Source organism: Lithobates pipiens, unplaced genomic scaffold (genome assembly GCF_037356315.1).
Source record: "Lithobates pipiens isolate NorthernLeopardFrog02 unplaced genomic scaffold, aLitPip1_a1.2 Scaffold_18, whole genome shotgun sequence".
In the NCBI taxonomy this organism is placed as follows: Eukaryota; Metazoa; Chordata; class Amphibia; order Anura; family Ranidae; genus Lithobates; species Lithobates pipiens.
The window spans coordinates 606,633,988-606,647,495 of NW_027507758.1; the positions used below are offsets into that span (position 1 = coordinate 606,633,988).

At 44.5% G+C, this 13,508-nt stretch overlaps 1 protein-coding gene across 4 annotated transcripts in view; it reads right to left on the bottom strand.

Moving 5' to 3' along the window:
- Positions 1-683: 683 nt before the first annotated feature.
- Positions 684-13,508, bottom strand: part of LOC143989219 (L-threonine 3-dehydrogenase, mitochondrial) — a 38,143-nt gene continuing 25,318 nt past the window's right edge. For all 4 annotated transcript variants that reach the window (XM_077489280.1, XM_077489277.1, XM_077489279.1 and 1 more), the window contains exons 5-9: positions 11,834-11,983; positions 11,113-11,285; positions 8,430-8,520; positions 6,402-6,671; positions 684-4,376 (exon numbers count right to left, since the gene is read on the bottom strand). In XM_077489280.1, coding sequence (XP_077345406.1) covers positions 4,237-4,376; positions 6,402-6,671; positions 8,430-8,520; positions 11,113-11,285; positions 11,834-11,983 — 824 coding nt within the window. In that variant the 3' untranslated portion in view covers positions 684-4,236. The remainder of the gene's footprint in view (positions 4,377-6,401; positions 6,672-8,429; positions 8,521-11,112; positions 11,286-11,833; positions 11,984-13,508) is intronic.

The window sequence follows — 13,508 nt, forward strand, 5'->3', positions numbered from 1 at the left end:
AGAGAATAAGTTCAGTGCTCGCAACCTTTCCTCATAACTAATATCCTCCAGACCCTTTATTAGCTTTGTTGCCCTTCTTTGTACTCACTCCATTTCCAGTACATCCTTCCTGAGGACTGGTGCCCAGAACTGGACAGCATACTCTTAGGTGCAGCTAGACCAGAGTCTTGTAGAGCGGGAGAATTATAATTTTATCTCTGGAGTTGATCCCCTTTATAATGCATGCCAATATTCTGTTTGCTTTGTTAGCAGCAGCTTGACATTGCATGCCATTGCTGAGCCTATCTACTAGGACCCCCAGAGGTTACTGTTATTGTACCTAATCAGAGGCAACTGTTAGAGCTTATATGAGACTTCAGCGATTGGGGTTAAATCTACTTTAATAAATAATGTGTAGAAATTGCAGGATTTTGTCATAATGGATGAAAATTGAGGTAAAGCCAATGTCTTAGCGACATGTTCTGATTGCCATGTACTATTAACTACCATGTACCATCTCAAAATGGTTGCTTATGGCAGCTGACCACCATAATAATATATGGTTAGCAGATATTGCACATCTATATATCATTCGCTGGTCCTTTAAATCCAACCAGCAAATGTTATTCTCTGGTCACAGTCTAGTCAAAGCATCTACGAAATGTGATATTGAAGAAACTCAAGTCATTCTCTTTAGACTCGTATCCTGTATTAAAAACGTATTTTAATCAAGTATACTTTAAGCCTGTATGATACAACCTGCCCACCCAGCTTCATGCATAAAGGCAATAAATTAAAAGCAAACAACTCATCTGCACAGGAATTTAACATTTTATAAAACAAAAGCCAACTGCAAACATCAGATGCACATATATACATCATGCTAATACAATTCTGAAAGGCATTAAGACGTTGTTTAGAAGGTAACTTGCCAAAGACCCGAAAAAAGGAAAGGATGGACAGCCAATATATATTAAAACGGGCCAAACATCACTGAAGAACTTAAGGTTAGGTTGATGGCATTATTATTTATTAAGACTTTTTTCACTTTTATTTAGCTTATGTTTATACCACAGTTTAAGGTTCATACTGCTTCAGCAATTCACGGAGATAAAACTGAACTCCAGGCAGATATATTAAAACTGTCTTCATTTAATCCAGCCATTTCTTTTGTTAAAACATATTTAATACATCATCTTACATACAGCTAGTATAAGCCATATTTTTAATAAAACACTGCATTCTCTATAAAAAAAATAAAAAAATACTCCAGCAACATTTAACACTCAATGGTTGACTCCAGTTTTTTTGCCCATAGAGCAGCTTTTCTCCACTACGGCTCTGTGGAAGCTTAGCGTTTCTCCAGAGGTTGTTAGGGGTTCCTTGAACAAAAGTCCTTCCAGCTTTTTTTCAAGGGGGGCATTGATCACCAATTTAAGCAGCATTCTTCACAATGACCACTAGTGTACTAAGGACCTTTACTGACGACCCATATAAAAAAGGGCACTTATATGACCAACGTCATCAATGTAAGGAGCATTCTTCCCGCTGACCACCAATATAAAGGGACATTCTTCCAACTGATCACCAATGTAAGGGACATTCTTCCCACTGATCACCAATGTAAGGAACATTCTTCCCACTGATCACCAATGTAAGGGACATTCTTCCCACTGATCACCAATGTAAGGGACATTCTTCCCACTGATCACCAATGTAAGGGACATTCTTCCCACTGATCACCAATGTAAGGAACATTCTTCCCACTGATCACCAATGTAAGGGACATTCTTCCCACTGATCACCAATGTAAGGGACATTCTTCCCACTGATCACCAATGTAAGGAACATTCTTCCCACTGATCACCAATGTAAGGGACATTCTTCCCACTGATCACCAATGTAAGGGACATTCTTCCCACTGATCACCAATGTAAGGGACATTCTTCCCACTGATCACCAATGTAAGGGACATTCTTCCCACTGATCACCAATGTAAGGAGCATTCTTCCCACTGATCACCAATGTAAGGGACATTCTTCCCACTGATCACCAATGTAAGGAACATTCTTCCCACTGACCTCCAATGTAAGGAGCATTCTTCCCACTGATCTCCAATGTAAGGAGCATTCTTCCCACTGACCACCAATGTAAGGGACATTCTTCCCACTGATCACCAATGTAAGGGACATTCTTCCCACTGATCACCAATGTAAGGGACATTCTTCCCACTGATCACCAATGTAAGGAGCATTCTTCCCACTGATCACCAATGTAAGGGACATTCTTCCCACTGATCACCAATGTAAGGAACATTCTTCCCACTGACCTCCAATGTAAGGAGCATTCTTCCCACTGATCTCCAATGTAAGGAGCATTCTTCCCACTGACCACCAATGTAAGGAGCATTCTTCTCACTGATCACCAATGTAAGGGACATTCTTCCCACTGATCACCAATGTAAGGGACATTCTTCCCACTGATCACCAATGTGAAGAGCATTCTTCCCACTGATCACCAATGTGAAGAGCATTCTTCCCACTGATCACCAATGTAAGGGACATTCTTCCCACTGATCACCAATGTAAGGGACATTCTTCCCACTGATCACCAATGTGAAGAGCATTCTTCCCACTGATCGCCAATGTGAAGAGCATTCTTCCCATTGATCACCAATGTGAAGAGCATTCTTCCCACTGATCACCAATGTAAAGAGCATTCTTCCCACTGATCACCAGTGTAAAGTGCATTCTTCCCACTGATCACCAAGGCAATATACATTTTTTTTCCACTGGTCACCAATGTAAGGAACATTCTTCCCACTGATCACCAAATGTAAGGGGCATTCTTCCCACTGATCATCAATGTAAGGAACATTCTTCCAATTGATCACCAGGGCAATATACATTTTTTCCACTGGTCATCAATGTAAGGGGCATTCTTCCCACTGATCACCAATGTAAGAAACATTTTTCCTAATAAAGAAGCCAACAGTTACTCCAGCTCTGATTACTATGGGAGGATGGAAAGGGGGGGGGGGGAATCTCCAACACTTCAATTGGGTAGTACAGAAGATAACGCAACACTGGAAACCCAAAGATAGAAGAAGAAGTCGAAAACCAAAATATAACATTTGTGTGGAGGTGACCTTTAACCATGCTGGATTTCTAAGCTCTGTTGTAGTGGTCTGGTGTTAAGCCTCCTGCCTTGGTGGGCGCAGGGCAACGCCTTTTTTTTTGTGAATGCCCGACATAAAAAGTACAAGATCCAGCATAAAATATGTAACGAGAATAAAATAAAAGACAGGACAAGGAAAATGTAAAATTTTTCGCACCTGTGTTCTTTAACTCCAAATAATACAGCCTACAACCTTGCAACAACCATCATCACTGAACGGTAGCTTTCCCATTGACGAAGGGGGGGGGGGGGGGGGGACGTAACAACCATCATCACTGAATGGTAGCTTTCCCATTGACGAAGGGGGGGAGGGGCATAATTAAAGGAGGACTCTGGGCAAAGCATACATTTGTCAGATCAACTCAAAAATATTTTGGGGAAAAAGTGCTTGTAGCTGGCCGTTTAAGAAAGGCTTAAAGCCACCTAAAGTAGACTTGTATTATCATCATAGTAGGCAAAGTAACGGGTTCTCTTTATAGGAAGCACAATAAGCATTCTGCATTGGAAAAAGGAAATTATGGATTTGAGTTACCCTAGAGGAATGGGTGCTCCTAGGCAGGGTGGACTTGCATGCAAACTATCTTTGCCGAGCCTTCATGATTGAAAAAAAAACAAAAAACTGACATCAATAAACGGAGGGGGTGGGCCAGGAAATGAGACGGCTCTATCTGGACTTGCTGCAACTTCTAACGCACATTGTGAGACGCTCACAGTGTGCAGTGAAATCAGAGTAAGCCATTTCAGTACCGGACAGGAGCCTGTACAACTGTGCAAGACTGATGGGCAGGAGTTCAGCTTTAATCATTGTAAAAGAAGCAGGATGACTACTGCTGTACTGACCCTGAAAATAGAAGATTTCAAGTAATGTTCCATGGATTCACATCTTGCCACTTCTAACAAATTAATTAAAAAAATTAAAATAAAAGTTATGTCCACATACATATATCTATGCAGTTGTAGCAAATGGGGGGGGGGGGGGGGGGGGCTGCAGTGTACGCTAATCAAGTTTCCCATCCAGGACATGCGGCCATTGTACACTGCGACATGACATGGGGTTGGGGGGGGTCACTGAAATTGGTCTCAGTTGGCTTGCGCGGCCAGGCGTTCGCTGTTCAAGTATCCAAGCATTGTCGTTACCAGTTCAGGCAGATCGTATTCATGTTTCCAGCCCCAGTCCTTGCGAGCGTTATTGTCATCGAAGTTCATTGGCCAACTGTCCGCTAAAAAAGAACAAGACATATTGGTTACAATGCTGTTAAATCAGGCTCCCCCCCCCCCCCCCCCCATCTATGCTCCCTCCATCTCAGTGCTACTGATCTCCTCCAGTCTCTGTCAGCCATATCATTGCTCTATACCAGCTTCTAGACTTACTAGTGGTTATTGCTTGTCCTGCCACTTAACCACTTGCCGCCCGCCTCTAGGCAAATGACGGCGGCAAAGTGGTTTCAAAATCCTGACCGGGCGTCATAGGACGTCCTCAGGATTTTGAGCCGCCGTGCGCCCACGGTGGCACGCATCGCAGCGATCGTTTGTTGTGGGGTGTCAGTCTGACACCCCGCAGCTACGATCTCGGTAAAGAGTCTCCTACGGAGACTCGTGATCAGCCGTGTCCAATCACGACTGATCACAGTGTAAATAGTAAGATCCGGGATGCCAGACAGTGCCCACAATGGATGCCAATCAGTGCCCACAATGGGCATCATTGATTGGCATACCTTATTGTTTGGCACTGATTGGCATCCATCAGTACAAAACAATGCAATACAATGTCGCCTATCAGTGCCCACCCATGCCAGCTATCAGTGCCAATTTGTGCCACCTATCAGTGTCCATCAGTGTCCATCCGTGTCCCCATCAGTGTCCATCCGTGTCCCCATCAGTGTCCATCCGTGCCACCTCATCAGTGCCACCTCATCAGTGCCACCTCATCAGCGAAGGAGAAAAAAAAAAAACTTACTTATTTACAAAGTTTTGAAACTGCAACAAAAAAATAAAAATTCAAAATTTTCGGTCTTTTTTTGTTTGTTTAGCAAAAAATAAAAACCGTAGAGGTGATCAAATACCACAAAAAGAAAGCTCTATTTGTGGGGGAAAAAAAAATGATAAAAATTCCATTTGGGTACAGTGTAGCATGACCGTGCAATTGTCATTCAAAGTGCGACAGCGCTGAAAGCTCAAAATTGGTCTGGGCAGGAAGGTGTTTAAGTATCTGGTATTGAGGTGGTTTATATGGGTTGTTTCTAGCCCTGATACTTGCTGGCCATGCCACTTACTAGGGTTTATCGCTTGCCCCGATACTTGCTGGGGGTTATTGCTTGAACTTATTGCTGGGGGGTTGCCATTGTTAGCTCTGTACTTTTTCTGGGTCATTTCTTGCTTTGCCGCTTTCTATGGGTTGTCATTGCTGGCCCAGACACTTGCTGGCCATGGCGCTTACCAGGGTTTATTGCTTTCCTGACACTTTTAGGGTTCGTACTTGGCATAAAATATTCTTGGGTTTATTGCTGGGGGTTGTCGAAGTTAGCTCTGCACTTGCTGCATGTTATTGCTTGCTTTGCCACTTACTATGGGTTGTCATTCATGGCCCTGACACTTGTTTGCCATGCCACTTTTTTTTTAGGATTTATTGCTTGCCCTGAGACTTGCTGGAGGTTATTTCTTGGCATGAAATTAGCTTAGGCTCATTGCTGGGGGTTGTCGATGTTGGCTTTGCATTTGCTGGGGGTTATTGGTTGCCCTGCCAATTACTAGAGTTGTTTATTTATGGCCCTGACACTTGCTGGAGGTTACTGCTGGCCATGCCACTTAATAGAGGTTATTGCTGGGTTTTTTCTTGCCCTGACATTTTCTTGAACCTATTACGGGGGGTTGTCATTGTTGGCTCTTGATGGGGGTTATTGCTTACCCCAAAATGCTGGGGATTCCCACTGCTGGCACGGACATCAAATATTGCTGCTAATAACAGCAGTAATGGGGCTTATTTTACTCCCCCAACCCCTTCAGTGAACCCTCAGGTCCTATTTTGTCTAAACATTAGCAAAGCAAAAGGGGGAAACACTAAAATTCATAAACAATGAAGCACCCCCCACTTTATGGATCATTCCTACTTTCTGGAAAAGCCTGTGGGGTCACTATGGGTTATTTTAGTGAAAGCTTCAGGAGGTAAAGAGCCAAAAACTGACTTTTGGAATTTTAGTAAAATTAGATTCCATCTATGTTATAGTTCATTTCGACAAAACACTTACCGATGGCTTGTCGTACCGGGTCCACATTGTACACAACTTCCAATTCAGGTATATGTTTCTGCACCTCTTGTGTCAGCTCCTCGGGGCTGAAGCTCATGGCATTGATGTTGTACGTCCTCATGGAGAGGGATTCTGAGGGGGCCTGGAGCACTTCCACCGTTGCCCTCAGACAGTCGTCGATGTACATCATGGGCAAGCGAGTGTTTGGTTTCAGGTTGCAGCCAAACCTTCCTGTTTTGATGGCATCATGGAAGATCTGGACGGCGTAGTCTGGAGGTAGAAACATGCAGAGATACGTTTATTTCAAGAGAGGCGTGTTACATAGTTGGTAAAGTTGAAAAAAAGACACAAGTCCAACCAGTGTGTGTGCTTTTATGTCAATGTTACATTGTAGATCCCTGTATGTTGTTGTTTAGGTGCCTATCTAATGATTTTTTTACATTATCCATGCTCCCTGCTGAAACCATTCCTTGTGGAAGGGAATTCCACATCCTTACTGCTCTTACAGTAAAGAACCCTCTACGCAGTTTAAGGTTAAACTGTTTTTCTTCTAATTTTAGTGAATGGCCGTGAGTCTTTTTAAATGCCTTATCGCAGAAAAGTTTTATCCCTATTGTGGGGTCACCAGTAGGATATTTGTACACTGAAATCATATCCCCTCTCAAGGGTCTCTTCTCCAGAGAGAATAAGTTCAGTGTGTGTAATTTTTCCTCATAACTAAGGTCCTCCGGTCCCTTTATTAGCTTTGTTGCCCTTCTCTAGACTCTCTCCAGTTCCAGAACATCCTTCCTGAGGACTGGTGCCCAGAACTGGACAGCATACTCCAGGAGCGGCCAGACCAGAGTCTTGTAGAGCTGGAGAATTATCGTTTAATCTCTGGAGTTGATCCCCTTTTTAATGCATGACGATATTCTGTTTGCTTTGTTAGCAGCAGCTTGGCATTGCATGCCATTGCTGACCCTATCATCTACTAGGACCCCCAGGTCCTTTTCCATCCTACATCCCCCCAGAGGTTCTCCCCCTAAAGAGTAGCTTGGGTGGCAAAAACACGATTGCAAATTATTTTACATTTTATTTATTTTTTTTACATTAAACCTCATTTGCCATGTAGTTGCCCACCCCATTAATTTGTTCAGATCTTCTTGCAAGGTTTCCACATCCTGCGGAGAAGTTATTGCCCTGCTTAACTTAGTATAGTCCGCAAATACAGAGATTGAACGATTTATCCCATCCTCCATATAATTTATGGATAAGATAAATAGAATTGGTCGCAGGACGGAACCCTGGGGGACCCTACTTACCACACCAGACCATTCTGAGTACTCCCCATTTATCACCACCCTCTGAACTTGTAGCCAGTTTTCAATCCATGTACACACCCTATGGTCCATGCCGACAGACCTTAGTTTCTACAGTAAATGTTTATGGGGACCGGTGTCAAATGCCTTTGCAAAATCCAGATACACCACGTCTACGGGCCTTCCTTTATCTAGATGGCAACTCACCTCCTCATAGAAGCTTAACAGATTGGTTTGGCAAGAACGATTCTTCATGAATCCATGCCGATTACTGCCAAGGATAATGTTGTACTAAAATCTTGTATATAGTCCCTTATCATCCCCTCCAAGAGTTTACATAATATTGATGTTAGGCTAACTGGTCTGTAATTTCTAGGGATGTATCTTGGCCTTTTTTTAAATATTGGTGCTACATTGGCTTTTCTCCAATCAGCTGATACCATTCCAGTCAGTAGACTGTCAGTAAAAATTAGGAACAATGGTCTGGCAATTACTTGACTAAGTTCCCCAAGTACCCTCGGGTGTAAGCCATCTGGTCCCAATGACTTATTTACGTTACTTTTTTAAAGCCTATTCCTAATTCTATCCTGTTAGCCATGAGGGTGCTTCCTGTGACGTGTCACGACGATAAACCTTGCAGTGTACTATTCCTTGCAATACTGAAATAAGGATGACATTCTTTACAATGTACAGGTGTCTATCATACCAAGCAGTAAAGAAAAATTCATACCTGTTGTTCCTCCTCCTGGCTGGGAATCTGCAGAAATGATCCCTGGGTATCGGAGGCATCGGAAGTCCAGCCCATACCGGTAGTGATAATACTGAGGAAATAAAAGCAAGAAGATTTCAAATAAAACTCCAGGAAAATAGGTGGAAATCATATCCTGGAGACATTTTAATCCCCATAGGATTTGCATTAATGTGCATGCAGTCCTGAGATTTACACAGCTCCGTCACACATCACTACCAGGTGGATGTCATCACTTACAGTTAGGAAATACAGTGATGTCTTCTCTCCACCCCCAGCCTGTGACTGGGCCGTGAAAGAGCAGCAGCAGACTGCAGAGGTCATCTCTTTGCATACTTTGATCTCTCCTCCCATCAGCATACTCCATGTTAACACATTTGCATACAGCATATTTTAAGGACTCCCAGTACTGCCCCTTCCTCTCCCAGTCTGAGCTCTGCTCTACAAGAGATTACAAGATGCTTATACCAACTCGCCTTTAAGTACCTACACTAGTTGCACGTATATTACATTTAAAGGGGTAGTAAAGTTTTGGATTTTTTCAAAAATAAAAATAACAAACGTTATACTTACCTGCTCTGTGCAAGGGCTTTGCACAGAGCAGCCCCGATCCCCCTTTTCTGGGGTGCCCTGGCGGTGCTCGTGGCTCCTCCCCTTCATTGATCAGCCCCTGCAGGACTCAGTCCCGCCCTCCCTCCACTCCCGTACCGCTGGATTTGATTGACAGCAGCGTAAGCCAATGGCTCCTGCTACTATACCCCAGTCCAGATCCCCCACCCCAGTACATCTCTCCACCAGTCCAGATCCCCCACCCCAGTACATCTCTCCACCAGTCCAGATCCCCCACCCCAGTACATCACTCCACCAGTCCAGATCCCCCACCCCAGTACATCTCTCCACCAGTACAGGCCTCCCACCCCAGTACATCTCTCCACCAGTACAGGCCTCACACCCCAGTACATCTCTCCACCAGCATAGATCCCCCCCACCCCAGATCATCTCTCCACCAGTACAGGCTTCACACCCCAGTACATCTCTCCACCAGCATAGATCCCCCACCCCAGTACATCTTTCCACCAGTCCAGATCTCACACCCCAGTACATCTCTCCACCAGTCCAGATCCCCCACCCCAGTACATCTCTCCACCAGTACAGACCTCACACCCCAGTACATCTCTCCACCAGTACAGACCTCACACCCCAGTATATCTCTCCACCAGTACAGACCTCACACCCCAGTACATCTCTCCACCAGTACAGACCTCACACCCCAGTACATCTCTCCACCAGTACAGACCTCACACCCCAGTACATCTCTCCACCAGTACAGACCTCACACCCCAGTACATCTCTCCACCAGTACAGACCTCACACCCCAGTACATCTCTCCACCAGTACAGGCCTCACACCCCAGTACATCTCTCCACCAGTATAGGCCTCACACCCCAGTACATCTCTCCACCAGTATAGGCCTCACACCCCAGTACATCTCTCCACCAGTACAGGCCTCACACCCCAGTACATCTCTCCACCAGTACAGGCCTCACACCCCAGATCTCCCACCCCAGTACATCTCGCCATCAGTACAGGCCTCACACCCCAGTCCATCTCTCCACCAGCATAGATCCCCCACCCCAGTACATCTTTCCACCAGCATAGATCCCCCACCCCAGTACAATCTCCAAGGTACTAGCCTTCTAGCTGCATACCTGACCACTGCATAATGGCGATCACCACGGTATAGAGGAGACAGGTCCACTTCAGCAATGGGGCTGGGCATATGATCACACTGGTCAACATTTGCACAGGTTCAGTTTCAGGGCCATTCCAAAAAAAGGGGAAGAAGAAAAAGGACAACCAGTGGGAATTAAGTATCCAGCTGGAGCCAGGTGCACAGGATAAATGACAACTTTGATATTGAACCTGCGCAATTGAAGTGAAAATTTGTGTTCCCCAGGTTTATTTCAGGATCCTTTTAATGACTGTGCTTTTAGCGGTGTCGCTGTCCATGAACAGGTGAATGCTAACATTAGCAGACTGCCAGATCAGCAGAATGACGCATCTTGGGAAATATAAATAGTTCATTCTCTTAGTAGAATGTTGGCAGCTCCTGCCAAATATTACCAAACACACGAGAGACGTCTACGCTGCAAACCGCACATTGCTGAGTCAGCTCTGAGGACGTCATTTTGTCACTACTGGGAATTTATTACACCCCTTCATGGTCAAGTACTGACCAATCGAGAGTCAGTAGGGCCGGCTCCTGACAGCAGTGCTGTTCAATCGGGAGGCCTTCCTACCGTCCCAAACATTTAAAGTGATTTAACTGACAACACATGAAAATAGAAGTCCATCACATTGATCTACAGATGAAGGAAATAGAATAAATGAGCAGCCGTTTTACTTTGTATCTCTCCATCTCTGATCAATGTTTATAAACAATGTTACTTTGTATTGCTCCATCTCCCGTCTGAACAAGGTTTATAAACAATATTACTTTGCATCTCTCCATTTCCTGTCTGATCAATGTTTATAAACAATGTTATTTTGTATCTCTCCATCGCCCACCTAATTAATGTATTTTTGACATCCCCCACTCCCCTTAGCATTTCTATGAATTCGGAAAGTAATACAATGTTTTCTTTGGCTCTCGGTGAATTCGTACCTCTCCCATTAGCTCCGCATGGACTTTGGACACCCCATAGATCGTCCTCGGCCTCTGTATGCACAGATCCGGAGTCGGGTTTCTGGGCGAGGTTGGACCAAACGCTCCGATTGTGCTGGGGACAAACAGCCGCAAGCCGTGTTCAGCTGCAATATCCAGAATATTATGTAAACCTGGAAACAAATAATGGAATATGGAGTTAGATCTGAAATCCAGGGAGCCAAGTGTGAGGCTGAAATACACATATGTGAGCTGCCCTCATCTGCCAGGGGATTTGCGATTCTGGGTGGTGATTTTTGTGATACATACACCCCTGCCACACAGCACAGCCACGGAGGGTGACACCACTGTAAAATGTTAAGCGTTAAGAAATGCAGTGGTGTCACCCAATGAGCGAAGGAGCGGCAACTCCGTGATTGGCCATCAACTCTGCTGACACGTGTGCATGTGGCAGCCCCTGATTGGCTCCCAATGCTGCCCCTCCCTCTCCCAGTTTGTGTGTTGCTGTGCAGAGCTTTAATAAATGGTGCTTTTTTTTTGGAATTTTTCCTTCGAGTGCTCAATTTAACATGCGATTCTTGTTAGCAACTGCATCAAATTTATTACATGGATAGTTGGAAATTGGCAAAAAAGGTGGATCGGCTCATATATAGGATCAGACTTGGGTTAGAAGGATATGCAAATGTAGATTTAAAAAAAATAAAAATAAAAAATGTCTTACCAGTTATATTGACCGATCTGGCCAAAGCGACATTCGCCTCGCCGACCGCACTGAGCAGCGCGCTGTAGTGTATTAACCAGGTGATGCGATTATTCACCACGATTTCACGGAGGTTTTTGTAGTCCAAAATATCAGAGTAAATGAAAGGTCCTATTTAAAGTGATAAATTAAAAAAGGATTATAAAATTGGCACCGGATGACCCATCATCACACCTTATAATTTATGAAATCTTGAAGCCGCCCAGACACGCCCAACACCTTCCCGTAAACCTGCATGAGGCATCCTGACCAAACCCAGGATTATACAGGTTCAGAAACCGGGCTTTCCAAGGTATATAATGGGTGGTTGTAGATGTTCTCTCTCAGAACTTATGATATACCTCCACCAGTCCCAGATTGGTTAAGACAGCTTCTTCAGTCATGGTCACATGGAATCCTAATGTTCCATCAGAGATTGCTAGGGGTTCCTTGAGCTGTGGCAGGTTGCTCTCCTGCTCACTTGTATCTGCAAAATTCTGAAGCCGAATTCACTTGGCAGAACCAAAAAAAGATTGGGCCCAGCAAAGTTTTTCTTCTCGCCTCTCAGGTAAGTAACCACTGACACCAATTATTAATTTGTTTTAGCTGTAAGAGGGCATTCTTCCCTCCAATCACCAAAGTATGGGTCGTTCCTCTCACTGACCATCAATGTAAAGAGGGCATGTCTACTATTGACCATCAGTGTAGGACAGAGTTTCTCAACCAAGGTTCTATGGAACCATAGGGTTCCTCCAGAGGTTGCTAGGGGTTCCTTGAGCAATTTTGGCCTCTCAGATAAGTTCCCACTGACACCATTGATCTTTTTAGCTATCTGTAAAGGGAGAATTCTTCCCAATGACCACAAATATAAAAGGAGCATTCTTCCCACTGACCATCACACTAATGTATCATGAGTTGTAGATATAGTAATTTTTAGCAGGGGTTCCCTGAGACTGGAAAGTTAATTCAAGGGTACCTCTATGTTGAAAAGGTTGAGAAATGCTGATGAAAGAGGACCCTTTTTAATGGCTCACCTCTGTTGTGAAGAAATGGCTGTATGTTTCCCCATGTCCTGTTCAGACTGATTCTGAATGCTGATGAGGAATGCTGCAGGGTCTACATCCATTTGGAAGTATTTAACCCTTGGGGAGTATCTCACCAATACTGAAATTCCTATTGCAGAGGGTGCCTAAAACTTCCTATTGAAGATGGTGCCTATGACCTAGATGGAGTAAGTGCGGGGCTGATGACCGACTGGGGGGCGGCTTTGACAGTTCCCATGGACAAAGTCCCCCTCTCCTCCTCTATGGGGCAATCTGATAATAACGGATGGCCTGTCAGTTTCCACCCAATGCAATCTATTTTGATCCGTTGGACAGATAGGGAATAGGACCGCCAACCGATACTTAGAGCCGGGTGTCATCGGACATCATCTGCTCCATAGAAGAGATGGGAGGGTCAGATCAGGTCTGCCTGAAAAACTGACCTGATTGGACAGCCGTGTGAAAGGGCTCAAGTATGCACCTATGTAAGGAGTAGGGGAGGGGTGAGCATAGCATCTGCAGTCTCTCTACTATTAAGTACTCTTGTAAATACTGCGATAGTTATCTCCTGGGAGTACACCTCCTGTCACATATAGAGCGGGTAAAATACAGTA